General features: G+C 51.0%; 1 protein-coding gene across 1 annotated transcript in view; it reads right to left on the minus strand.

Annotated features, from left to right (window-relative positions):
* The window catches only part of LOC132472867 (spectrin beta chain, non-erythrocytic 1-like), a 40209-nt gene extending 15526 nt beyond the window's left edge, over nucleotides 1-24683 (minus strand). The window contains exons 1-30 of the mRNA XM_060072673.1: nucleotides 23992-24683; nucleotides 15222-15373; nucleotides 14649-14822; nucleotides 14161-14252; nucleotides 13851-13931; nucleotides 13370-13485; nucleotides 13156-13268; nucleotides 11713-11900; nucleotides 11424-11541; nucleotides 11089-11247; nucleotides 10860-10955; nucleotides 10234-10440; nucleotides 9601-9754; nucleotides 9357-9508; nucleotides 8796-9014; nucleotides 8611-8691; nucleotides 7945-8151; nucleotides 7317-7528; nucleotides 6779-6916; nucleotides 6330-6450; nucleotides 5993-6208; nucleotides 5002-5421; nucleotides 4105-4307; nucleotides 3661-3751; nucleotides 3227-3373; nucleotides 2237-2500; nucleotides 1632-1856; nucleotides 1197-1286; nucleotides 812-1090; nucleotides 345-475 (exon numbers count right to left, since the gene is read on the minus strand). Of these exons, the coding sequence (XP_059928656.1) occupies nucleotides 345-475; nucleotides 812-1090; nucleotides 1197-1286; nucleotides 1632-1856; nucleotides 2237-2500; nucleotides 3227-3373; nucleotides 3661-3751; nucleotides 4105-4307; nucleotides 5002-5421; nucleotides 5993-6208; nucleotides 6330-6450; nucleotides 6779-6916; nucleotides 7317-7528; nucleotides 7945-8151; nucleotides 8611-8691; nucleotides 8796-9014; nucleotides 9357-9508; nucleotides 9601-9754; nucleotides 10234-10440; nucleotides 10860-10955; nucleotides 11089-11247; nucleotides 11424-11541; nucleotides 11713-11900; nucleotides 13156-13268; nucleotides 13370-13485; nucleotides 13851-13931; nucleotides 14161-14252; nucleotides 14649-14822; nucleotides 15222-15373; nucleotides 23992-24160 (5015 nt within the window). The 5' untranslated portion in view covers nucleotides 24161-24683. The remainder of the gene's footprint in view (nucleotides 1-344; nucleotides 476-811; nucleotides 1091-1196; nucleotides 1287-1631; nucleotides 1857-2236; nucleotides 2501-3226; nucleotides 3374-3660; nucleotides 3752-4104; nucleotides 4308-5001; nucleotides 5422-5992; nucleotides 6209-6329; nucleotides 6451-6778; nucleotides 6917-7316; nucleotides 7529-7944; nucleotides 8152-8610; nucleotides 8692-8795; nucleotides 9015-9356; nucleotides 9509-9600; nucleotides 9755-10233; nucleotides 10441-10859; nucleotides 10956-11088; nucleotides 11248-11423; nucleotides 11542-11712; nucleotides 11901-13155; nucleotides 13269-13369; nucleotides 13486-13850; nucleotides 13932-14160; nucleotides 14253-14648; nucleotides 14823-15221; nucleotides 15374-23991) is intronic.
* Nucleotides 24684-25700: the final 1017 nt, after the last annotated feature.

Below are 25700 nucleotides of genomic sequence, written 5' to 3' on the forward strand. Positions count from 1 at the left end.
CAGGGGAGGGGAGGACAGTCTTTATGTACCATATACAGGACATCCAGGACACCGGGTCTAATGGGTTCCTCTGTCTGAAACCACAGCCTCCTGTGGCAGCACCACAGGAACACACACACACACACACACACACACACACACACACACACACACACACACACACACACACACACACACACACACACACACACACACACACACACACACACACACACACACACACACACACACTTTTACTCACACACATTCTTATTCAGGGAATTTAGCTCACAACCGTTCATACACACATTCACACGACGGCGGAGTCGACCGTGCAAGGCGGCAGCCTGCCCGTCAGGCGGTACCTCTCGGGGTGGCCCTGGGCCACCAGCCCCCGGCTGGTCTGGGACAGCAGGTGAACTGTGTCGGCGTAGTCCTCCACCGCCTGCTCCACGATCTGGTGCTTCTTCACCATGGCAACCGAGCTCTGCTCGTCCTGGGGGAGGAGTCAACTCTATCAAAATACGATCAATCAAGACTTCACAATACTCCTGACTGAGCGGTGCCATGATATGCTAACAGTATAAACCACTTCCTGTGATGTGGCCCATCAGTATAAACCACTTCCTGTGAGGTGTCCCATCAGTATAAACCACTTCATGTTAGGCGGCCCATTAGTATAAACAACTACCTGTTAGGTGGCTCATCAGTATAAACCACTTCCTGTGAGGTGGCCAATCAGTATAAACCACTTCCTGTTAGGTGGCCCATCAGTATAAACCACTTCCTGTTAGGTGGCCCATCAGTATACACCACTTCCTGCCCCGCCCACCTTGGCCCTCTCCTCTGACATCATGTAGAGCTCCTGCTCGCTCATCCAGGCCTCAGCCTCCGCCGCGTCGAAGAAATACTGCTGGGCGTGGCGCGCCTCCTCCAGCCGGCCGTGCCTCCGCTCCGTCTCCTCCCGCATCTGTTGCCATAGCGACTTCAGCTGGTCCAAGCGCTGCCGCGTGAGCTGGGCAGAGTGGCCGTCGCCCCGGACCACCTGTTGGCTCCGCTGGAAGATGTCGTCGTAGCGCGGCTGGTGGCCTGCGATCTCCTTCTGCAGGGTCTGGAGGTCAGGGGTCACCCAGAGGTCACAGAGGTCACCCAGAGGTCACAGAGGACACACAGTGGGGCCGGCTGGCTGAGCAGCGGCCTGTGTGTCGGTGCTGTACCTGGTTCTTCTTGATGAGCATCTGGACGGTCTGCAGGTTGTTCCCGTGGTCGGTGGACGTAGCGAGGGCCATCCTCTCCTCCACCCACAGCTGCACAGGGAGGACAAAGCTGAGGTCGGGGTGCTACGTCACATGGAGCCCTGAGGGCATCGCCTCAGCACTTAAACGTAAACCATTAGATTCCAAAACAATGGGGGGAACTGTTAAGATAAGGGACTACAATAGTTGATCCAGGGGACAGAAGGAGTCCTCTGAAGACATCTCCAGAGGACAACTTCTGTCCTCCGAGAAGACCTTCTGTCCTCTGAGGAGACCCTCTGTCCTCTGAGGAGACCTTCTGTCCTATGTAGGACACCTTCTGTCCTATGTAGGACGTCTGCAGAGGACAGACGGTGTCCTTCAGAGGACAGATGTGAGGCGTCCAGCGGGCCTTACGATCTCGTCCTCCACGTCTCTGTTGAACTGGTGGATCTCCCGGGAGGCCATCAGGTTCTCCCTCCTCTTCTTCAGCGGCGCCTGCAGAGCCATGAACTTCTTCTCCACGCCGTCGCGCTGGCCGTCCACCTCCTCGCCGTCCTTCCCCTCCTGACGGAGCGCCTGGGCCTGCCCCTGCAGCTCCCCCACCTCCCGCTCACGCACCTCCACCTGCGACTCCAGCATCTGGGGGGCAGAGCACCACCCTCTGTCAGACAGGCTGAACACCACCCTCTGTCAGACAGGCTGAACACCACCCTCTGTCAGACAGGCTGAACACCACCCTCTCAGACAGGCTGAACACCACCCTCTCAGACAGGCTGAACACCACCCTCTCAGACAGGCTGAACACCACCCTCTCTCAGACAGGCTGAACACCACCCTCTCTCAGACAGGCTGAACACCACCCTCTGATATATTACATCAATATACATATTTAATTAATCAGTACTATTTAATTAAAGTACTAATCAGGTGGATCCACATACTACTGCAGGTACTAGTACAGGTCCAGGCCGGCAGGGGGCGGGGCCCTGAGAACCCTTAGCCAATCAAAGGGAGCTGACCTGCTGCTTCTTCAGCAGGATGTTGACGGAGGTCAGGTCTTTGCCGTAGTCGTCGGACTGGATCTGGCCCTCCAGGCCGCCCAGCCACTTGTCCAGGTCCGCACAGCTCTGGGTGAAGAGCTCCGCCTTGTTGGCGTCGAACAAACACTGGGCCTTGGTCTGGGTGGTGGACTCCAGCTCCGCCCACATGGTCTGCAGGGTGCCCAGCTGCTCATGCACCATATTCTCCGTCTCCGGCTTCTCCGCGATCAGGACCAGTCCGTCCTGGGATGAGGGAAGCATGTTATGTTGTGTTATTTATGTTCAGGTGTATTCAACCAAACACTGAAGATTCACCAGGAACCAAACCGTTCAGGAAGGATTTCTTCTGGACCAGAAGGTCGACCAGTCTTTCCAGCCCAAACCTTCTTTTCTTCACAGTCTCAGTTTGGTTTCTAAAGTTCCTCCGAGTCATTTCCCAGTCCACCCCCCTCCTACAGCCTCTCCCCCCGGACCAGTGAGCCTCCATACAACCAGCCTGAGTCTCTACTGGCAGCCCTGGTCTGGTCCGGTACTGGTCTGCCCACTGGTCTGCTCACTGGTCTGTTACTGGTCTGTTACTGGCCTGCCCACTGGTCTGTTACTGGTCTGCCCCCTGGTCTGTTACTGGTCTGCCCACTGGTCTGTTACTGGACATGCCCACTGGTCTGTTACTGGTCATGCCCACTGGTCTGTTTCTGGTCTGTTACTGGTCTGTTACTGGTCTGTTACTGGCCTGCCCACTGGTCTGTTACTGGACATGCCCACTGGTCTGTTACTGGACATGCCCACTGGTCTGTTACTGGTCTGTTACTGGTCTGTTACTGGTCTGTTACGGGCCTGCCCACTGGTCTGTTACTGGTCTGCCCCCTGGTCTGTTACTGGTCTGTTACTGGACATGCCCACTGGTCTGTTACTGGTCATGCCCACTGGTCTGTTTCTGGTCTGTTACTGGTCTGGTACTGGTCCTACCTTCTCTATCTTCTCCAGCCACTCCTTGTTGGCCTGCAGCTCGGCCATGAAGGCCTGGTGTTTGAGCCACTTGCTGTGCAGGTTCCTGGCCTCGTCATAGGTCATATCCTGGGCCGTCAGCATCTTCTCATTCACCCACAGAGCCAGCTGCACAGACACACGTTATACACATGTTATCTTCAGGTTATACACATGTTATATACACACACGTTATACACATGTTATATACACACACATGTTATATACATATGCTATATACACACACACAAGTTATATGCATGTTATATACACACATGTTTTGTACATGTTATATGTTATATACACAAACACACATGTTATAAACATGTTATATACACAAACACATGTTATGAACACATGTTACTTAAACATAGACATGTTATACACATGTTATATACAAACACAGTCACAAGTACCTCCTGACTGTCCTGGAGGAACCTCTGGAGATCTCGGTTGTCCTTCAGCTTGATCAGAAGGTCAGTAGCAGAACCCTGGTTCTTCTGGTGCCTGGAACCCAAAGCGCACACTGAATACACATATATTCAATATACAATTGCTGCAAATGCGTTGCTGCAAAACACTCAACAACCCCACCCCCAGCAGATGTTTCTATCTATTTATTTATTGCACTAAGCACTTAACTGGTCATGGGGAGTCTATGGGGTATTTATGAGTAGTTATTATGTGTAAAGTACTGGGTGATTGATTAATTGATTCATAGAGATTAAATTATGTATCAATTGGTGAACTACTAAAACGACATGCCTGTCTGTGTTTTGCTCCAACAACATTTTGTTGTTATTCTGCAGCAATGAATAATGGAAACTGAAGTGACCTGAAGGGGCCCTCTGAGCCCTCACCTTTGGTTGATGGAGTCCACCTTCTCCTGGATGCGCTCGCCGTTGACGTTGCCGTCAGCGACCAGGCGACGCCCCCCCTCCACCACGCCCACGATCTTGTCCTCGTTGGCGTCCATGGTGGTGCGGAAGTCTTCCTGCCTCTTGATGGAGGCCTCCGCCCCCTGGAGCGTGGCCGGCATCTCCGTGTGGGCCAGGACGTACTCCTGCTCACAGCACAACCAGCGTCAGCCCTATTATGGGATGGGGCCCTGTGGGGCTGTAGTACAGCCTCACAGGGTACAGTCCAGGGAGAACCTAGTACTACTACTAGTAGTTCTATAGTAGTGTTTGTATGTTTGTAGTATTATAGTAGTACTATGGTACTACTAATAATATTGTAGTAGTACTATAGTACCTGGTTGTTGAGGAAGGCCTCTTGGTCTTTAACTCTATGTTGGTAGTACTATAGTAGCACTATGGTAGTACTATTGTAGTACTATGGCAGTACTATGGCAGTACTATGGTAGTACTATGGTAGTACTATGGCAGTACTATGGCAGTACTATGGTAGTACTATGGTAGTACTATGGCAGTACTATGGTAGTACTATGGTAGTACCTGGTTGTTGAGGAAGGCCTCCGCCTGCTTGGTGTTTTACTCTATGTTGGTAGTACTATGGTAGTACTATGGTAGTACTATGGTAGTACTATGGTAGTACCTGGTTGTTGAGCAAGGCCTCCGCCTGCTTGGTGTTTTACTCTATGTTGGTAGTACTATGGTAGTACTATGGCAGTACTATGGCAGTACTATGGCAGTACTATGGTAGTACCTGGTTGTTGAGCAAGGCCTCCGCCTGCTGGGTGTTTTACTCTATGTTGGTAGTACTATGGTAGTACTATGGCAGTACTATGGTAGTACCTGGTTGTTGAGGAAGGCCTCGGCCTGCTTGGTGTCTCTGAGGAACGTCTGGTAGCAGTGCGACTGGGCCAGCAGGTTCTGCCGGTTCTCCCACATCTTGCTCAGCTCGTTCCAGCCGGTGTCCAGCGCCTGCAGCCTCTGGCGGAGGAACATGTGCTGCGCGTCCGTCTGCCCCTGCGTCACCGCCTCGCCCATGTCCCTCATCTTCTGGTAGTCCTCCTCGTAGTTGCGGATCTCGTTGTGGATGCCCTCGTGCTGCGCCAGCAGCTTCTCGGCCTCCACCAGCGTGTGGGGCATGTCCTCCGACGCCACCGCCGTCTGCGTGCGGGACAGCCACGACTGGAAGTCGTCCAGCTCCCGCAGGAACTGCTGCAGCTTGCTGGACTCGCCCAGAGACTCCTCCCTGGTCTTCAGAGTGTCCTGGGGGAGGCAGGGAGGAAGGAGGACACAGGGGGAGGAAGGAGGAGACAGGGGGGGGAGACAGATGGAGTAGACAGAGGGCGGAGGGAGGAGACAGGGGGAGGAGACAGAGGAAGGAGGGAGGAGACACAGGGAGGAGACAGAGGGAGGAGGGAGGAGACAGAGGGAGGAGGGAGGAGACAGAGGGAGGAGGGTGGAGACAGGGGAGGAGGGAGGAGACAGAGGGAGGAGACAGAGGAAGGAGGGAGAAGACAGAGGGAGGAGACAGAGGGAGGAGACAGAGGGAGGAGGGAGGAGACAAAGTGAGGAGACAGAGGGAGGAGGGAGGAGACACGGGGAGGAGGGAGGAGACAGAGGGAGGAGACAGAGGGAGGAGGGAGGAGACACGGGGAGGAGGGAGGAGACAGGGGGAGGAGACAGAGGGAGGAGGGAGGAGACACAGGGAGGAGACACAGGGAGGAGGGAGGAGACAGGGGGAGGAGACAGAGGGAGGAGGGAGGAGACAGAGGATGAGACAGGTCCCACCGTACGACAGGTACCGGTATGGAGGGGTGCAGCCCGGAGGACGTACCTTCATCTCGTCCCAGACGGAGGAGAGCTGCACCACCTGGGCCCGGATGCCCTGGGCTTGCTCCGGGTGCTGGGTGGCCAGCCGCTCCGCCTCCGTGCCCAGGCCGCCCAGCTTGTCCTCGATGGCGGCCAGGTCTCGCTCCATCCCCGTCAGCTTCCTCTGCAGAGCCATCACCCCGGCCAGGTCGTTCCCCAGCTCCTGGGTGGACTCGATCACCTGGGGGGACGCACTACTGAGTACTGCCGACCTAGAGGTACTACTGAGTCCTACTGTACTCCTCCGTACTGCTAGAAGGTGCAGTCGTATAGTAGTAGTATATACACAGTGGTCTTGGTACCTTTGTCTTCTCTCTGATCCAGGACTTCGTCTCGTTACAGTCCAGGTGGTAGTTCTGGATGCCCAGCGCTGACTGGAGGGCCTCCTTCTTCTGGTCTACCAGGTCTCTGAAGGAGCTCCACCTGGGAGGGCGTGGGCAGCAGGTCTTAACGAGCGTGTCTTAACGAGTGTGTCTTAACGAGCGTGTCTTAACGAGCGTGTCTTAACGAACGTGTCTAAACGAGCGTGTCTAAACGAGCGTGTCTTAACGAGCGTGTCTTAACGAGCGTGACTTAACGAGCGTGTCTTAGCGAGCGTGTCATGAGATGATGAACATCATGTTAACCAGAGGTGAACTCTTAGTGGTCCGTCGCCGCCCACCAAGCCGTCACCACGGGATCCGTTCAGTGATGAGGACCTACAGGAAGACAGCGGCGGGGCAGACGGAGGACCCGAGAGAGAACACCTTACCTGGTGTTGAGTTTGTCCTGCTGGGCCTTGATCTCCGTCTCAGTGGGATGGCCGCTGTGGAGCAGTTGCCTAGCGACCTGGTTCACCACGGCAACCCGAGACGCATGGCTGTTCATCTCCGGCTCCAAGCTCTCGAACCTGGAGGGGGCGGTGGTGTGAGTTAGGGCGGGACCAGACCAGACAGGACCCACAGGGGGGATTCTCTGGCCCAGCCTGGGCCCCGTGGCGGGGTGGCCGGGCTAGTGATGGTTCTACTGGTTCTAGTGGTGGTTCTACTGGTTCTAGTGGTTCTAGTGGTGGTTCTACTGGTTCTAGTGGTGGTTCTACTGGTTCTAGTGGTGGTTCTACTGGTTCTAGTGGTTCTAGTGGTGGTTCTACTGGTTCCAGTGGTGGTTCTACTGGTTCTACTGGTTCGAGTGGCTGTGATAATAATGTGTTCTAACAACACAACCTTCAACCTTATGTCCCCCTCCCTGTGAGGACGTTCTAATGTTCTCCCAGGTCCCGCCGGGCTCTGAGGGGCTCCTCGGGGACAGACCTGTGCTGGACCACCTCCAGGTCCTCCAGCCGCTCGGGGATCTCCATGCTGCTCAGCCACTGCTCCTTCTCCTCGATCCAGGCCTCGCAGGAGCCCGCCTCGCTGCGCAGCCGGTAGAGGGCCAGCGCGTCCTGCAGAGCCTGCCTCCGCAGCCGGCTCAGCTCCACCACCTCCTGGTACCGCTCCTCGATGCCCGCCAGCCGGCCCGCCACCTGCACACACACAGCGTGGGCCTACTGGTCCGGGGCTAGGGGGCATACTGGTTCTAGTGGTGGTTCTAGTGGTTCTGGAGGTGGTTCTACTGGTTCTGGCAGTGGTTTGAGTGGTGGCTCTACTGGTTCTAGTGATGGTTTTACTGGTTCTAGTGGTGGTTCTAGTGGTGGCTCTACTGGTTCTAGTGGTGGCTCTACTGGTTCCGGTGGTGGCTCTACTGGTTCCGGTGGTGGCTCTACTGGTTCCGGTGGTGGCTCTACTGGTTCCGGTGGTGGCTCTACTGGTTCCGGTGGTGGCTCTACTGGTTCCGGTGGTGGCTCTACTGGTTCTAGTGGTGGCTCTACTGGTTCCGGTGGTGGCTCTACTGGTTCCAGTGGTGGCTCTACTGGTTCCGGTGTTGGTCGGGGGGTCCTACCTCGGGGGCAGCGGCCTGCGGGCCGGGCAGCGTGCGGGCCTGCTCGTGCAGAGAGGCGATGGCGGGCCGGTAGCTGGCGATCTCCTCGGCGGCGTCTTTGTGTTTCTTCACCAGCGCCTGAGCGGAGAACTCGTCGTGGCCCACGTCCACGCTGGACACGATGCGCAGGACGTCCAGCATCCAGGTGTCCATGTCGTCCGCATCCGCCTGGGGACGAGGAGGTCAGACGGGCTGCCACGCTGTGTGCTACACTGTGTTTGTGTGGTACAGTGTGTGGGTTACAGTGTGTGTGTGTGTGTGTTAAAGTGTGTGTTACGGTGTGTGTGTGTGTGTGTGTGTGTGTGTGTGTGTGTGTTACACTGCTGTTTGTGTGGTGCAGTGTGTGGGTTACAGTGTGTGTTACAGTTCTTGTGTTACAGTGTGTGTGTGTGTTACAGTGTGTGTGTTATGGTGTGTGGTACGGTGTATGTGCTACAGTGCTTGTGTGACGGTGTGTGTGTTACAGTGTGGATGTTGCAGTGTTTGTGTTACAGTATGTGTGTTACAGTGTGAGTAACAGTGCATGTGTGTTACAGTGTGTGTGTGTGTGTTGCAGTGTGAGTAACAGTGCATGTGTGTTACAGTGTGTGTGTTACAGTGTGTGTTACAGTGCGTGTGTTACAGTACCTGGAACTGGTGTTTGTTGCATGCGTCCTGCAGGCTCTTCTTCCGCAGTGCAGACAGATTCTCCAGGGCGGCCCACTGCTCCTGCAGGAGGGGGGGGGGGGGGGGCGTTACCATGGTCACCAGGCTATCAGCACAATGCTTGCTAAATGACGGTCCAGGTGTTTGGCGAGGGCCCGTTCTCCTACCTGGATGTCCTGGATGCGTTCTTTTATCTTGTCGGCTCCGAAGTGTCCGTCGGCCACCAGCGCCTCCCCCTGGCGGACGGTGGCGGCCAGGTGGGCGGCCCGGCCCGCCGTCTCGTCCTCCAGGGCGCGGTGGCCGCTGAGCAGCCGCACCGCCCCCGTCAGGTCCTTCCCACAGTCCTCCGACGACAAGATCTGCTCCTTCTCCCGGATCCAGCCCTCCTGCACACAGCAGCCGCACACTTCACTCACTGCAGCGATACCTTCAGCCCTTCACACAGCCTGACCTCACCCACTCACACACACCCTGTCTTCATCCACTCACACACACCCTGCCTTCATCCACTCACACACACCCTGCCTTCACCCACACACACACACCCTGCCTTCACCCACACACACACACCCTGCCTTCACCCACACACACACACCCTGCCTTCACCCACTCACACACAGCCTGGCTTCACACACACACACACACCCTGCATTCACACACTCACACGCAGCCTGGCTTCACCCACTCATGCAGCAGCCCCCCCCCCGCCCCCCCTGGCGGTCTCGGACCTCCTCGGCCATCTCCCAGAAGAAGCTCCAGAGGCGCCGGGACTCGTCCAGCCGGGCACGGCGCTCGGCCGCCAGCTGGCTCAGCTCCTGGTAGCAGAACTCCATGTGGGCCACGCGGTCCCGGATCACCTGGGGGTCGCAGGGCTGGTAGCCTGCAGGGGGGGGGGGGGGGGAGGGGGTTAGTGACCCGGTCAGCCCGTCAGACCGGGGGGGGGGGGGGGGGGGGCGTCGGGCTGGGCCTCACCCTCCGAGTCCTCGGCAAACTTCTGGGCGTTGTTGTTGACGGAGCGGACGCGGTCGGCCTGGACGGAGATGTCCGTCTCCACCAGGCTGTGCTTCTGGAGGAGATCCTCCACCCCCAGGAGGTGTTTCCCATAGTCCTGGGACAGCAGCAGCATCTAACACCGGGGACCACATGTTAACACACACCTCCCTCTGCATACAGCATCTAACACTAGACCACATGTTAACACACACCTCCCTCTGCATACAGCATCTAACACTAGAACACATGTTAACACACACCTCCCTCTGCATACAGCATCTAACACTAGACCACATGTTAACACACACCTCCCTCTGCATACAGCATCTAACACTAGAACACATGTTAACACACACCTCCCTCTGCATACAGCATCTAACACTAGACCACATGTTAACACACACCTCCCTCTGCATACAGCATCTAACACTAGACCACATGTTAACACACACCTCCCTCTGCATACAGCATCTAACACTAGAACACATGTTAACACACACCTCCCTCTGCATACAGCATCTAACACTAGAACACATGTTAACACACATCTCCCTCTGTATGCAACATCTAACAGCAGAGAACACATGTTAACCATGAGGAACCCCTCCCTACCTTCATCTCGTCCATCCAGTCCATGATGTGCAGCATCTCCTGGAAGACGTGCTGCAGGCCCAGGGTGAGCTCCAGCCGCTGCCGGCGCGCCTTCAGCAGCTCCAGGAGGTACTCCCACAGCCGCAGCACGTTGTCCTTCCTGGCCGACACGCGCTTCAGGTCGTGGTACGACTCCGCCTCTAGCTCCCTCGCCACGGAAACCACCGCCTGACACACAGACAGGTGGACAGTCACACAGAGAGACAGACAGGTAGACAGACATACAGACCGACAGGTAGGTCGACACACACACAGGTATACAGACAGGTAGACAGACAGACACACAGGTAGACAGACAGGTAGACAGACATACGCACAGGTAGACATACACACAGGTAGACAGACAGGTAGACAGACACACAGGTAGACAGACAGGTAGGTAGACAGACACACAGGTATACAGACAGGTAGACAGACAGACACACAGGTAGACAGACAGATGCACAGGTAGACAGACACACAGGTAGACAGACAGGTAGACAGACAGACACACAGGTAGACAAACAGACGGGCAGACGGAGGTGTTTAGCCAGACAGTGGAATCGATGAAGCCTCCATCTTAAATGACAGGAAGTTTGACCTCTGACCTTCACTCGCTCCTCGTACGCAGCGATGTCCGTCTCTATGGCCTCGTGCTTCTTAGTGGCGGCCTCCACCGCCTGGAGGTCGAAGCCAAAGTTATCCTGGAGGAGGAGGAGGAGGAGGAGGAGGAGAGGGAAAGGAGAGGTTACTTAAAGACTAATTGACAGAAGGCAGGGTGTGATGACCTGTTGAGGTCAGCAGGGGGAGCTGTCAGCATGTGTGTGTGTGTGTTACCTGGGAAACCAGTCTCTGGTTCTCACTCAACCAGGTCTCCCTCATGGCCGCCTTGCGGTCGAAGCGTCTCGCCAGCTGCTCCAGTTTCTCCTGGCGAATCAGCTCCGTCCTCAGGGCCAGCTCCCGCTCATGCTCCGCCTTCTCCAGCCGCTCCCAGGCCTATCACAACACAGCGTTCAGTCCGCTGGGAGGCATCGCGTCAGGGGGCAGGATCAGGGTTAGGGGTCAGGGTTAGGGGTCAGGGGTCAGGGTCAGGGGTCAAGGGTCAGGAGTCAGAGGTCAGGGTCAGGGGTCAGGGTCAGGGGTCAGGGTCAGGGGTCAGGGTCAGGGCTCACCTTGTTGATGTCAGAGATGAGCTTGCCCTCGCGGGGGGTGTACACCTTCTGGTTGTTGGCCCTCATCCGGCTCTGGATGGTGAACAGAAGGACCTCCAAGTTCCCCTTCTCTGTGAACCTGAGACAACCGCCACCACAATCACCATCATCATCACATCCTCATCACCATCACCACCGTGATCATCATCATCATCATCATCATTATCGCCACCACTGTGAACATCATCATCATCAACATCGTCCTAACCATGTGTGTGTGTGTGTGTGTGTGTGTATGCGTGTGACTAACTTGGGGGGCTTCTCCACTGTGCGGTAGGAGTTGAAGGCCTGTAGTTGCTGCTGGACGCCCACCAGAGAGTTGGCGAACTTGCGGTTGTTGAGGATTATTATGGTCTGTTCAATCCACTCCAGCAGGTCCGAGGACAGACCCTCGTACTTATCGATCATTTTCTGGGACTCCAGAGCGTTGTCCAAGACCTGGCCACCAGGGGGAGACAGAGTACAGTCAATCCCCAGTCTTACCCTGAAGCTTCTGGAACATGATCTGGAACATGTTCTGGACCATGTTCTGCATGAGGTCATGTGCGACGGGAATATGGGCGGATATCCCGGGTAAACCCCCCGGGATCACTGCGACTGTGAACTAAGGCCCATCGCGTCCTTCTGATGTGGGAAACACCATTGTCTTTAACCCAACGCTTAAGGGAGACATGATAACCAAATCAGAACACATTCATGTTTGCAAACCAGCTCCTTTTTACAAGAAGGGCTGGAAAGTTGACAGATTCAGCAATAAGGGATCTGCTCTCATTCCTAGTTTACTGCGACTGACGTCCCTCAGTGAGCATCCCCAGGTCTGCTTGGCGGAAAGCAAGCCGTGCCTGAAAGGTGAACCCAGTAATCTACCGAGAACTAGAGATAGCAGAGTAGAGATCGTTAGTAGAGTTAGCAGTAGAGACAGAGTAAGTAGAGTTAGCAGTAGAGATATAATTAGTAGTGTTAGCAGTAGATAAAGTACAGCTAGCAGTAGATAGAGTTATTAGAGTTAGCAGTAGATAGAGTTAGTAGAGTTAGCAGTAGAGATAGTTAGTAGAGTTAGCCGTAGATAGAGATAGTAGAGTTAGCCGTAGATAGAGTTAGTAGAGTTAGCAGTAGATAGAGCTATTAGAGTTAGCAGTAGATAGAGTTAGCAGTAGAGATAGTTAGTAGAGTTAGCCGTAGATAGAATTAGTAGAGTTAGCAGTAGATAGAACTATTAGAGTTAGCAGTAGATAGAGTGAGTAGAGTTAGCAGTAGAGATAGTTAGTAGAGTTAATAGTAGATAGAGTGAGTAGAGTTAGCAGTAGAGATAGTTAGTAGAGTTAATAGTAGATAGAGTTAGTAGAGTTAGCAGTAGATAGAGCTATTAGAGTTAGCAGTAGAGATAGTTAGTAGAGTTAATAGTAGATAGTGTTAGTAGAGTTAGCAGTAGAGATGGTTAGTAGAGTTAATAGTAGATAGAGTTAGCAGTAGAGATAGTAGAGTAGACCAGTACCTAGCCCCTAGGGGAGGGCCTTCATTATATATTGGGTGGACATAGAATATTCACATAAACCTTGTCGGGACATCCGCAACATGGCCTTAGTATATAAATAAATACTGTATGTGTCCACACATCTTGTATACGTCTAACTTCCTGTTTTATTGTCCATGGTTCATCTAACCCCATGGTTTATCTAACCCGGGTCCATACCTTTCCGATGCGTTTCCCCTCCACCTTCAGGGCCTTCATCTTGGAGAAGTAGTGGTAGTAAGTCACCACGTAGGTGATGATGGACTTCTCATCCGGGTGGTCCACGCTGATGTCTGCACAAACACACACAGATGTTTGTGACTGATAAGCAAAGCAGAAGTCAAGGGTCGGGGTGACTATCAAGAGTCCAGGTGACCCAGGTTTCCACACTCACCCTCGGCGTCCAGCAGCTTGGTGATGCCCAGGTGCTGCTCCGCCAGGTTGAAGGCGTTCTGCAGGTTGTGGTGGGCGTTGGACTTCTTCAGTCGGTCAAAGTCTATCAGGTCCGGTCTGCGCACACACACACACACACACACACACACACACACACACACACACACACACACACACACACACACACACACACACACACACACACACACACAGGGTTAGAGGTTGGGGTACTTTTATTTGTGGATAAGGTTTAGCGGTTGGAGGTTAAGGGTGTAGGTCAGTGGTCAGGGTCAGAGTTAGAGGTCAGGGTCCGACTTTAGGGTTTGACGTCAGGGGTAGAGGTCTGAGTAAGGGGTCTTGGTTTGAGGTCAGAGTTGTAGGTTAGGGTTTGAGGTCAGGGTTAGAGGTGAGGGGTCAGAGTTAGAGGTCAGGGTTAGAGGTGAGGGGTCAGAGTTAGAGGTCAGAGGTCAGGGTAAGGGTACCTGTGTTTGTGGATGAGGGCGTTGAAGGCCATGCCGTCTCTCCAGCTGGTGGTAAAGTTATGGATGTTGACGTTGGGATACCTGGAGACAGAGAGAGAAAAACCTATTAATACCAAGATTAATATTGCTATTAATTTTTCTTCACATACTATGCTACTATTTGTAGTATGTAGTATATGTACTTCTAGCAGTATAATTTGTAGTAGTATTTGTAGTATGTAGTATATGTAATTCTAGCAGTAGTATTTGTAGTATGTAGTATATGTACTTCTAGCAGTAGTATTTGCAGTAGTATTTGTAGTATCAGTACCCAGCGCTCTTCATCTGGCACCAGAGCAGAAGGGCATCTTTAGCAGATCTCTTCTCCTTGTTGTCTTCTGTCTCCACGCTGATGTCCTGGATCTGAGAGAGCAACAACGTATCAAACACCCGGTACACACACCTGGTACACACACCTGGTACACACACCTGGTACACACACCTGGTACGCACATCTGGTACACACACCTGGTACGCACACCTGGTCTCTATAGCAATCTTCATGGTGCTAACCCTACCATGCTAAAGCTGAACACTGCAAATTCTGCTAACCCTGAACACTGCTAATATTGCTAACCCTGAACGCTGCTAATGTTGCTAACCTTGAACGCTGCTAATGGTGCTTACCCTGCATACTGCTTATGTTGCTTACCCTGAAGACTGCCGATAGTGCTGACCCTGAACAATGCTAATATTGCTAACCATGCTAACCTGACCTCACGTGTTCATGTGGCGTCAGGCGGCCTTGGGGTCGCTCACCTGGAAGCGGAGGATGATGGTCCAGATGAGGCCCAGCGTGAGGCGTTGGTTGCCGTCGACGATGTCGTGGGAGCCCATGTTCTCCAGGTGGACGCGCTGCTCCTTGAGGAACTGCAGCGCCTTGTCCACGTTCTCCAGGCAGTGGATGCGCATGCGGCCCTTGGTGGGCTTAGGCTGACAGGGGGGAACAAGTCCTCATTAATATAGTTCAACGTTCATATATTAATAATATTATTATAGTTAGAATAACCTGTTCATCATGTATTATTATTAATATAGTTAGAATAACCTGTTCATCATGTATCATTATTAATATAGTTAGAATAACCTGTTCATCATGTATTATTATTAAAATGGTTAGAATAACCGGTTCATAGTGTTTTAATTATTAATATAGTGAGAATAACCGGTGCATCATGTATAATTATTAATAGTTATAACTTATAACCTGCTCATCATGGATTATTATTAATATAGTGCGTGTGTGTATGCGTGTGAGTGCGTGTGCGTGTGTGTTAGAGGTGTGTGAGTGCGTTGCTTGCATGCGTGTGCATGCGTGTGTGCGTGTCTCACCAGCCGCTCCCCAGACAGCACCTCCAGGAGCTTGATGAGGGAGCGTCCATCGCGCAGGTCGAGGTAGAGGTCTGTGATGCGGCAGGAAACTCTGGAGAGGTGGGAGTTCACCCACTTAGTGAAGGTCTTCTTCTGGACTGCCTCCCGCTCATCTACACACACACACACACGCACACACACACACACACACACACACACACACACACACACACACACACACCGGAGAGAAAAACAAAGGTTTATAAGATGTAGATCAGACATTAATAATATCCTGTGGAGAAGCCAGAAGACTGAATGGTCGACATCGCTATGGTGAATAAACACACACATTGTCTCACACACACACAAACACACAATGCTGTAACACATTACTTCCTGGACATGACAGGTGTGTGGGTCTGTTTTCTGTGAATCTTCTAACTCTATTGTTTCTTGGAAGGATAATGTGTATGGGAGAGGTTTCCTGTGTCTGGAAACACACACACAGACACAGACACAGACAGACACACACACACACACACACACACACACACACACACACACACACACACACACACACACACACACACACACACACACACACACACACACACACACACACACACACACACACACACACACACGCATGCAAACATGAAGAGGAATCACGTACCTGCCTAGTGATCTACTCACTCTGCCTAGTGATCTACTCACTCTGCCTAGTGACCTACTCACTCTGCCTAGTTCAGCCTAGTGATCTACTCACTCTGCCTAGTTCAGCCTAGTGATCTACTCATTCTGCATAGTGACTGGTGTGGAGGATCAGTTTGCGCCCTCCTGCTCCTCTCCTCCTGCTCATCTTCCACTACTGATTCCTACTGCTCATTAGCTTGAAGCAATAGTGAATGAGCATGAGGACAAGACATTTGGAATGGAGCCATTATCTCTTTCTCTTACTCTCAGATTCGATTACCCTTCCTGCTGATTCCACAGAAGGAAGTGTGTGTGTGTGTGTGTGTGTGTGTGTGTGTGTGTGTGTGTGTGTGTGTGTGTGTGTGTGTGTGTGTGTGTGTGTGTGTGTGTGTGTGTGTGTGTGTGTGTGTGTGTAAGGGGTTCTGTTTGTCTGATAGAGAGATTAAACTACCAGCAAAACGCAAACAGTTCAGAATAGAAAGCATTGTTAGGTCAGACTGCTGCATAGACAGAGGGGACTGCTCAGCGCCTGCTTATCATGTGATAATTAATTGCCTTCAACAAAACCCTCTCACACACTCCCACCGCACACACACACACACACACACACACACACACACACACACACACACACACACACACACACACACACACACACACACACACACACACACACACACACACACACACACACACACACACTCACAAGTCTGAGTGGGGAGTCAAGGTTGCAATGACAAAATATCAGGAGTCAAGGTTGCAATGACAAAATATCAGATCTGAGTTCCACCAGCTCTTCTGTCTGTAGAAGACACACAGAGGCCCGGGTTTAAATGGTCACCTCCTCTCTGCCTCCCTCAGAGAGAGGGAAACCGGGAGGAGGGCGAGGAAGAGGAAGAGGAGGAAAAAGATGTTTACTCGATTGGAACATTAAGAGCTTTGCAGCTGAGATCAGCTGAGCAGACCCGCCAACAAACAGCCTGGAAACATGAAGACAGAGGAGTCTGTGTGTGTGTGTGTGTGTGTGTGTGTGTGTGTGTGTGTGTGTGTGTGTGTGTGTGTGTGTGTGTGTGTGTGTGTGTGTGTGTGTGTGTGTGTGCGTGCGTCAGTTCTGTTGGTCGTGCAGACATTGCAAATAGAGATTCGATGACCAGCCGTCTTCTATTAGAGAGAGAGAGAGAGAGTTTTTGGCATTCCTCATCTCCCGCAGGACTTCCCTCTGAGACACTCCTGTAACCACAACGACCACAAGACAGGCGGGAACTCCTCCAGAACAGGACATCAACCAGTCCCAACCGATTATAACCATTCCCAACCAGTCAAAACCCCTTGCAACCAGTCCAAACTAGTCCAAACCAGTTTGCAGCCATGACTCCCTGTTAGTGAAGCCCTGGCAGAAGTATCTAGCACAGTGGTTTTCAAACTGTGGGGCGCGCGCCGTGAGAAAAAAATAAACCCGAAAAAAAACCTGAAAGTCGATGATTCAAATCATCAGTCGTACTTCAACTGTAGAAGTAACATAACTAAATCAATTTTCAACCGTTTATCTTCGTGCAAACCATTTAACACATCTACACACTTGTATCTTCAATAATACCTAAACAGAATTTCGATATCATTTAAAATCTCATCAGAATCACAGTTTTAGTTTCATACCGCTTCGTTTTCAGCTGTTTTCATTGAAGACGTCTGCCCATTCTGATACACCTACCTCTAGACATCGTAACTCAACCGTTTTCAACCGTTTACCATCGTTCAAACCATTAAACAAATCTACACACTTGTATCTTCAATACTATCGAAACGGAACTTTGATAGCATTTTTACTTTTTTCAGAATCACAGTTTTAGTTTCAAACCGGCATCGTTTTCAGTTGCTTATAATAATTTAGGTCACCATAGCAACGCCGGTAAACAAACGCCACCGAATAGAGTGGCGAAGTCACGCCCCTTCCGGTAGAGCTCACGGGACCTATGAGATCGAAAAATATGAATGGGTGTCAATGGAGAGAAAATAATTATTTTCTGGTCCCAGTCTTTATATGCCCTGGATTACACATATGTTGTTTGTGGATTTAAATGATAATTTTTCATGCAAAGAAAACTAAAAATTTTCGTGAAGAAGTTTGATAATTTTGGGTTTTATGTGAGGCCGCTTTGTGAACTACAGCTCTTCGCTGCTCTCGACGCATATGATATACGTCACCCCACCCGCACTTCGAACTCAGCACAGAGATGGCGATCTCTCTGCTCCACTTCACCACTTTTTTTCAAGGCGAGGATAAAAGCATAGAAAGAGGTGAAAACCACTATAAGTCGGGGCATGTGGAGAGTTTTAGTTATGTGCCATCTCTATGTGCCATCTCTGTGGACTGTATCTCCGGACTGAAAAGGCAGATCTGATTCGACTCAGAAAATTCAGAGTCGGGGACAGCCCTAGAAAATAATATTGCTGGCTAACTTTAGCAAAATGGAAAAAAAAATATGTTTCAAATGTTTTAAAATTATGATCAGAGATGTTTAAAATGTGTAAAATAATTAAAATAGCTTTCAAAACACAGGTATTTAGAAAAAAAAATTGTTTCCACATACGTATGTTTTTCGTATCCGTGCTTCCGTAAATTTACGGAAGGAGTCGCTAGTGTTTTACGTACGGACATGAATTTATTTACGGACAAAAGATGGGGGAGCGTATGATAATGGCCGTTTTTAGGAGACCGGTACTTTGGAACATGAAGATCGACATATACAGAGATAAAAACAAAACCAACCAGGCTTGGAAAGAGATCGGCGAGGAGTTTGGCCTGCCAGGTAGGCCTACATACATGTTTTGTGAAAAACATAAAAACGTTCATACGGTATCTCCGTAAAACGACGGCGAAAGTTAAATTTTTTGAACGTATATTACGGACATACCGGACAGAAATTTTACGGAGGGGAGGAGTCTCGGAGGAAAAACTGACATTACGGAGAATCACATTGGAATGAATGGACATTCGGTCGGAGACGGTTGGATCGCATACGAGAATGTACGTATGTGGAAACGAGGCGTTACAGCGCTCTAACCTGTTCCGCTTTTTTCAGATTCGCCAGTTTGTTCGTACCTTCAGCGAGGGCCGGCGCTGACCGTTTCGGTGCCCTAGGCGACTCGACATTAAATTGTGCCCTGGACAGGGCTTCCGAGCGGGGGGGCGCGGGTTTCAGTGCGCCCTAACAATTAATCCCGCGCCCCCTTCCTTTTCCGTTCCGTTTGGGAGCATGTTTGGTTTCATTTAGCTCGTTTCGTATATTTTTATTAATTCCCGACACATTTGCCGCCCTAGGCAATCGCCTAGGGCGCCTATGCCGGGCGCGGGCCCTGCCTTCTGCCCATGCTTCCCTAATTTACCTAAAAAAAAAGGAATAGATATCATTCTGCAAATGTCCACGCACCACAGGGGTCTCATCTCAAAAATCTCTAATAGTATCAAATCACTCAATAAAGTAACGCTCGATAAGATCAGAGCAGATTGGGTGGAAGAACAAAGATCTCAGATGCAACCTGGGATGGTGCATTTTATAAAGTAAATGGGTCAACATCATGTGCTCGCCTTGGCTTGATTCAGTTCAATGTTCTCCATTGAATCCATTATAGTAGAGTCAGACTCTGTAGGATATATCCTAATGTAAGTGAAACATGTGAACGTTGTCATATAGCTAAGGCCGACCTGGCCCATATGATCTGGTCCTGTAATAAACTGTATAATTTTTGGACTACGATATTTCGAACTTTACCTGAGCCTTTAGCAGAGATATCAACCCAGTGCTGAAATGGCTATATTTAGCGTTCCAGGGGAGGGTATATCAACCACAAATAAAATTAAAAATGTGATTCCTTTTTTAACTCTCCTGGCCCGGAGAAGAATCCTGTTGGAGTGGAAATCAGCACATCCAAGCAAAACCTCCTCCTGGATGAAAGACCTGATTCTATTCCTTAAGCTAGAAAAGATAAAATATTGCATCAGAGGGTCGACCCAAAAATTCCATGATACTTGGGCCCCTCTACTACTTTATTTTGAGAAACTTGACATCCTCCCACAAAACTGAAAATCAAGCAGGAATAAATCCTCTCGCGCTTGTTCCTCCTTGGAGACTCAGGGACCTCAGAAAACCTGTGTAGTGATAATCACAGAAGGCAAATAGCCTACTACTTGGTCACAAAACCTCATTTCGTTGTACTCTGCACAATGACAATAAAGTGAATCCAATCCAATCCAATCCAATCCTTGTACTGTCTTGAATATCCACTTTTTCTCTTATTTATTTATTATTTTATTTTGTCATGTATATAATTGTATTATTATTATTTTAATCTTGTATATATTCATGCTTGTAACCTTTTCAGTGTAACATTTGAGGTGTGACTTTCAAATTTATTCTCACTGTTTTTTTTCTTCATTCTTTTTGCACTGGCAGCATTTTGGGGGCGGGTGGGGGGGAAAGATCATAAGAAAGATGATGTTGAATATCTGTGACCAATGCTCATTTTCTCAAATAAAAACGTGTTTAAAAAAAAAAGGGTGTGTTGGTGTGTTTGCGTGTGTGTGTGCGTGTGTTTTTGTGTGCGTGTGTGGCATTAGTTACCATTCAAGTGACATTTGCACACTTTCGGACACATAAGACATTTCCTTTTCACTCAAGATTGCCCACACACACACTCATATTGAATGTGTGTGTGTGTGTGTGTGGGGGGGGGGGGGGGGGGTGGAGGGGGGGGCGTGTGTGTGGTTTTGTGTGTGTGTGTGTGTGTGTGATCATGCCCTCATGTGTTCTGCCAGGAGCTATGGATACACTGGAGACGCTTGTTCACCTTAACACTAACCCTACATACAGGATATATCTGAGACTGCTTAAAAACCAAGTATACATCACCTAACTCTGACCTCTGCCCCTAACCCCAGGCACATACTAACTCGGACCTCTGAACCCAACCCCAGGTACATCCTGTTACGTAAATTAAGCACATAAGCTGTAATTACTACACACAGCCACAAGGGAGCAAGACCAAACATACAAGCTGTAATATCTACCCCAACCACAGAAGGCAGCATCTTTAAGACAGACGCGGAGGACGGAGCTAGGACGTCACATAGGCCACGCCTACTTAACATAGGCCCCGCCTCCTTCACATAGGCAACACCTACTTGATACAAGCTCAGCCCCGGAGCCAGATGAGGTCAGAAACATAGGCAGAGCCGTTGAGAGCCTCGGGGCCCAGCCCCGGGGCTTGAAGTAGCTCTACGGTAATTTTCTCCACGCGTGTTAGATACAATTCCCTCCCTTTTGCTTCATAGTTACCATACCGAAATACTTTAACAAATAAAGGGAGTTGAAAGCGACCCGTTATGATCTACTTTCAACAAGAACACGACAATCCCCACTCTGACCCTTACTGATGTATCTTCTAGTAAGATGAAAGCTGAATGACTTTATCATGTTGGCTCTCAGTAGCTCCACACTGCAGTGTACAGTAAACACCAGCAGGCGCTGCTGAACAGAGCTCCCATCATCAAAGACCTCTTTATCCTACAGACACACACACACACACATACACACACACACACACACACACACACACAAACACACACACACACACATGGAATGCCTGGTCATTGTCCTTGCATTCTCCGCAGCGTGAGTGATTTTTCAAACTTTACAATCTTCGGCATATTTATGGAAATCAAAGTGAATAACAGCAGATGTTGTCTCAGTCGTGTTCCTCCACAGACTGGAGGGGACTAGAGGGGAGCGTTCTGCTTCCTCCCAGTCTGAAAGTAGGACATGGATGACATATGGTGGTGAGAGCTGAGGTGTTGAATGTGAGTCCAATAACATCACCCAGTAATGAGTTCTGTCTTCAGCGGAGTGCAGCCGGGCTGTTGTTAACATGACTGACTGGTCAGTCCTGTTGTTGGCCCCTGTAGAGTTTGGTTCTACTAGGCTTCGTTTGGCCCCTGTAGAGTTTGTTCTACTGGGCCTTGTTTGGCCCCTGTAGAGTTTGTTCTACTGGGCCTCGTTTGGCCCCTGTAGAGTTTGGTTCTACTGGGCCTTGTTTGGCCCCTGTAGAGTTTGGTTCTACTGGGCCTCGTTTGGCCCCTGTAGAGTTTGGTTCTACTAGGCTTCGTTTGGCCCCTGTAGAGTTTGGTTCTACTGGGCCTCGTTTGGCCCCTGTAGAGTTTGTTCTACTGGGCATCGTTTAGCCCCTGTAGTGTTTGGTTCTACTGGTCCTCGTTTGGCCCCTGGTAGAGTTTGGTTCTCAACAATGCAAGCATCTGTTATCTGAAGGCAATTTTCAGATGCCTTTACATTATAACATCTTTTATAATTAGAGAACCAGGGTGAAAGATTTTTCCCCTTAAAGTCAGAGGAGGAAAATAACAGTAAGCCATCTCTGCGAACAGCCCATAGTCACTGCTACTCGAGACATTCTCCAGTCTGACGCACCACAGCTTGAGATCACAGAGGGAATATAGAACAGTCTGAATCATGACGGGCAGGGACAGTCCACAGGTCCTCAGTCCAGAGAGGACCTCACCCAACCAGAGTGCTGACACGGTTCACCCAGACCTACACAGAAGAGACTGCCCGGCCTGAAACAGGGCGCTTAGGGGACCTCAGGGGCGGTGAGCACTGTGTATCCCGTTCCCTCTTTATCCAATCAGGGGAGAGAACTCCACGAAGAGGCGGATCTCTCTGGACGGCGACAGGGTTCCGGTTCCGACTGAACAGGCTACCGGTTCCAGCGCTCCCGGAACGGCTGACACCACCAAGCACGCCAAGAAAATCAACTGCGCACGAAAGACGGGAGACCTGCAAGACCCGCCCTCACAAGGGCGTGGCCTCCAATCAGTGGAGACGCATGGGTTGCCCCGGGGAGGTTAGCTAAACAGATTAGTTTAGCTAACCCTAACCCTAACCACACAGATTAGTTTAGCTAACTCTAACCACACAGGTTAGTTTAGCCAACCCTTACCACGCAGATTAGTTTAGCCAACCCTAACCACAGAGATTAGTATAGCTAACCCAACTGTACCACACAGATAATCCCAAAAAACGGAGAGAAATCATTCATCAAAACACGTTTACTTTCTAGGTGTTTACATCCTAGCTTCCCCTTTCTTTTTCATCCCCTCCCCTGCTCCTCCTCCTCCTCATCATCAATGTTTCAGGAGTTCCTGCCCAGCGTCTGTCGCTGGCGTCTTCTCCTCTTTCATCCTCCCTTCCTTCCTCTCAGCAAATTAAAACTGCTTCTTCTTTAAGTGGAGCGACCAGCCGTTAAGAACTACAACACCCATGGTTCCCACACGCCACACACATTGTTTTGCACCGTCAACTTTAGAGACACAGTCTGGAACATGGCCAACAGTATGGATGATCTCTCCTATCCGGAACATATCCAACAGTATGGAGGATCTCTCCTATCCGGAACATATCCAAGAGTATGGAGGATCTCTCCTATCCGGAACATATCCAAGAGTATGGAGGATCTCTCCTATCCGGAACATATCCAACAGTATGGAGGATCTCTCCTATCCGGAACATATCCAAGAGTATGGAGGATCTCTCCTATCCGGAACATGTCCCACAGTACGGATGCTCTCTTCTAGCTGTACCACATTGTTCCCCAGTGTTTCCTCGTGTGTAAGAGATCCAACAATAGTGGCATTGAATAAAACGCTTCCCAGATGACTCAAAACACACGAGATGTTCGCTAGAGTCCTCAAGTTTTCGTTTCACATTTTCCCCTAAAACTGAAACTTTGTCAACAGAAAAAACTCATTTTAGGAGACAGAGCAGAAGAGGAGCCGATTGGAACGAGACAACGAGACAAGGAGCTCCCCTCGATAACGTCTAGAACCCTTTAGGAACGTTTGTACGATCATAGAGCTTTTCCGCTCCGGACCTCGGACCCCAGGAGGTAAACCTTCAGGACCAGATCTCTCAGGAAGAGGCCGGGTGTTGAAACAACACTCGGTGTGATCATCGGGCCTGACCTTTTACCTCATGGGTTCAGAGCCCGCCGTTCTCTCGGAGGGAGCGGGACCCGAACGCTCTCCTACCTTGCAGTTGTTTGAAGCGGCCCTCCAGCTGGGCGTAGCTGAAGGCCGACTGGGTCGAGCCGGCCGTGGGGCTCCTGCAGGGGCTGTGTGCCGGGGAGGGGCCCAGGCCGGCGGGGGCCAGAGGGCCCGGGTAGTCGGGCGTGGGGGAGAGGGGACTCTGTAGCTCCATGGTGTCAGCGCACAACCAGGAGCCTCTAGTCCAGGACGTCCCGACGCAGGAGGGATAGGAACACGATCGCTCTCCTCTCTGGTGACCGGAGCAGTCTTACTGCAGACTCAGCTGCATGTCTCTCTCTCTCTCTCTCTCTCTCTCTCTCTCTCTCTCTCTCTCTCTCTCTCTCTGTCTCTCTGTCTCTCTGTCTGTCTCTCTCTCTCTCTCTCTCTCACTCCCTCTGTCTGTCTGTCCCTCTCTCTCTCTCTCTCTGTCTCTCTCTCTCTCTCTCTCTCTCCCTCTGTCTGTCTGTCCCTCTCTCTCTCTCTCTCTCTCTCTGTCTGTCCTCTCTGTCCCTTTCACTCTGTCTGCTGAGTGCTCAGTGCTCCGTTCATCCCCACCACCCTCCTGTATGCACCACCCTCCTGTATGCACCACCCTCCTGTACGCACCACCCTCCCTGCCCGGCGGCGCAGCGACAGAGGACAGACGGCAGCGGGACAGGCGGCAGGACGAGGAGGTCTGCGGTGCGGTGCAGCGTTTGAAACAGTTCACACCTCTCAGTCTACCCCAGAGGAGCGGGGAGGGGCCTCAGCCCTGACAGCCAATCACAGCCCTGCTCCCCACCCCTTCTCATTAGCATAATGGGTGGAGCGGAGGAGGGAGAGAAAGGGAAACAGAGAGAAACAGACAAAGAGAGAGAGACAGAGTAAGAGAGAGAGAGAGAGAGAGAGAGAGAGAGAGTGACAAGGAGAGTAGTACAGAGAAAGAGAGAGAGGGAGAGACAGAGAGGGAGTATAAAAGAGTGAGAGACAGAGAAAGAGAGAAAGAGAGAGAGTATAAAAGAGTGAGAGAGAGAAAGAGAGAAAGAGAGAGTATAAAAGAGTGAGAGCAGAGAGAGTAAGAAAGAGAAAGTATGAAAGAGACAGACAGAGAGAGTGAGGAACTCCCAATCAGATACTATTTTAGAATATTCTAGTCTGTTTCCTGCACAACATCCTGTTTGTGCGCATTGTCATACGTACTTTCTATTGTTTTACACAATGCTGAGAATGACAAGAGGTCAGAGGTCAGGGAGACGAACCTGACAGAAGGATAACACCAAGCCCTCTATCCACACAGCGGCCCAACATCTCACATGCCCCTGCTCTTCATCCTCCTCTTCACCATGAGCTCTCCTCGTGGTCCCCCCCAGGCTCAGCCTACTCCTCCTCCTCCTCCCTCTGCTCCTCCTCCCCCCTGTTCTTCCTCCCACTGCTCCTCCTCCTCCTCCCTCTCCTCCTCCTCAACCTGCTCCAGGCTCAGCCTACTCCAGGCTCAGCCTACTCCTCCTCCTCCTCCCTCTGCTCCGCCTCCCCCCTGTTCTTCCTCACTCTGTGTGTGCATTGTTGTGTGTGTGGGTCTGGTTGTGTGTCTGGTAGTGTGTGTGTGGTTGTGTGTGTCAGTCTGGTTGTGTGAAGTTATGTCGAAGAGTCTCCACGAGGACCGATGACATGCTGGTCCACCATGTGACACTGGTCTTCTACATTTCATCTCTCTCTCTCTCTCTCTCTCTCTC

This window comes from Gadus macrocephalus, chromosome 15 (assembly GCF_031168955.1).
Source record: "Gadus macrocephalus chromosome 15, ASM3116895v1".
In the NCBI taxonomy this organism is placed as follows: domain Eukaryota; kingdom Metazoa; phylum Chordata; class Actinopteri; order Gadiformes; family Gadidae; genus Gadus; species Gadus macrocephalus.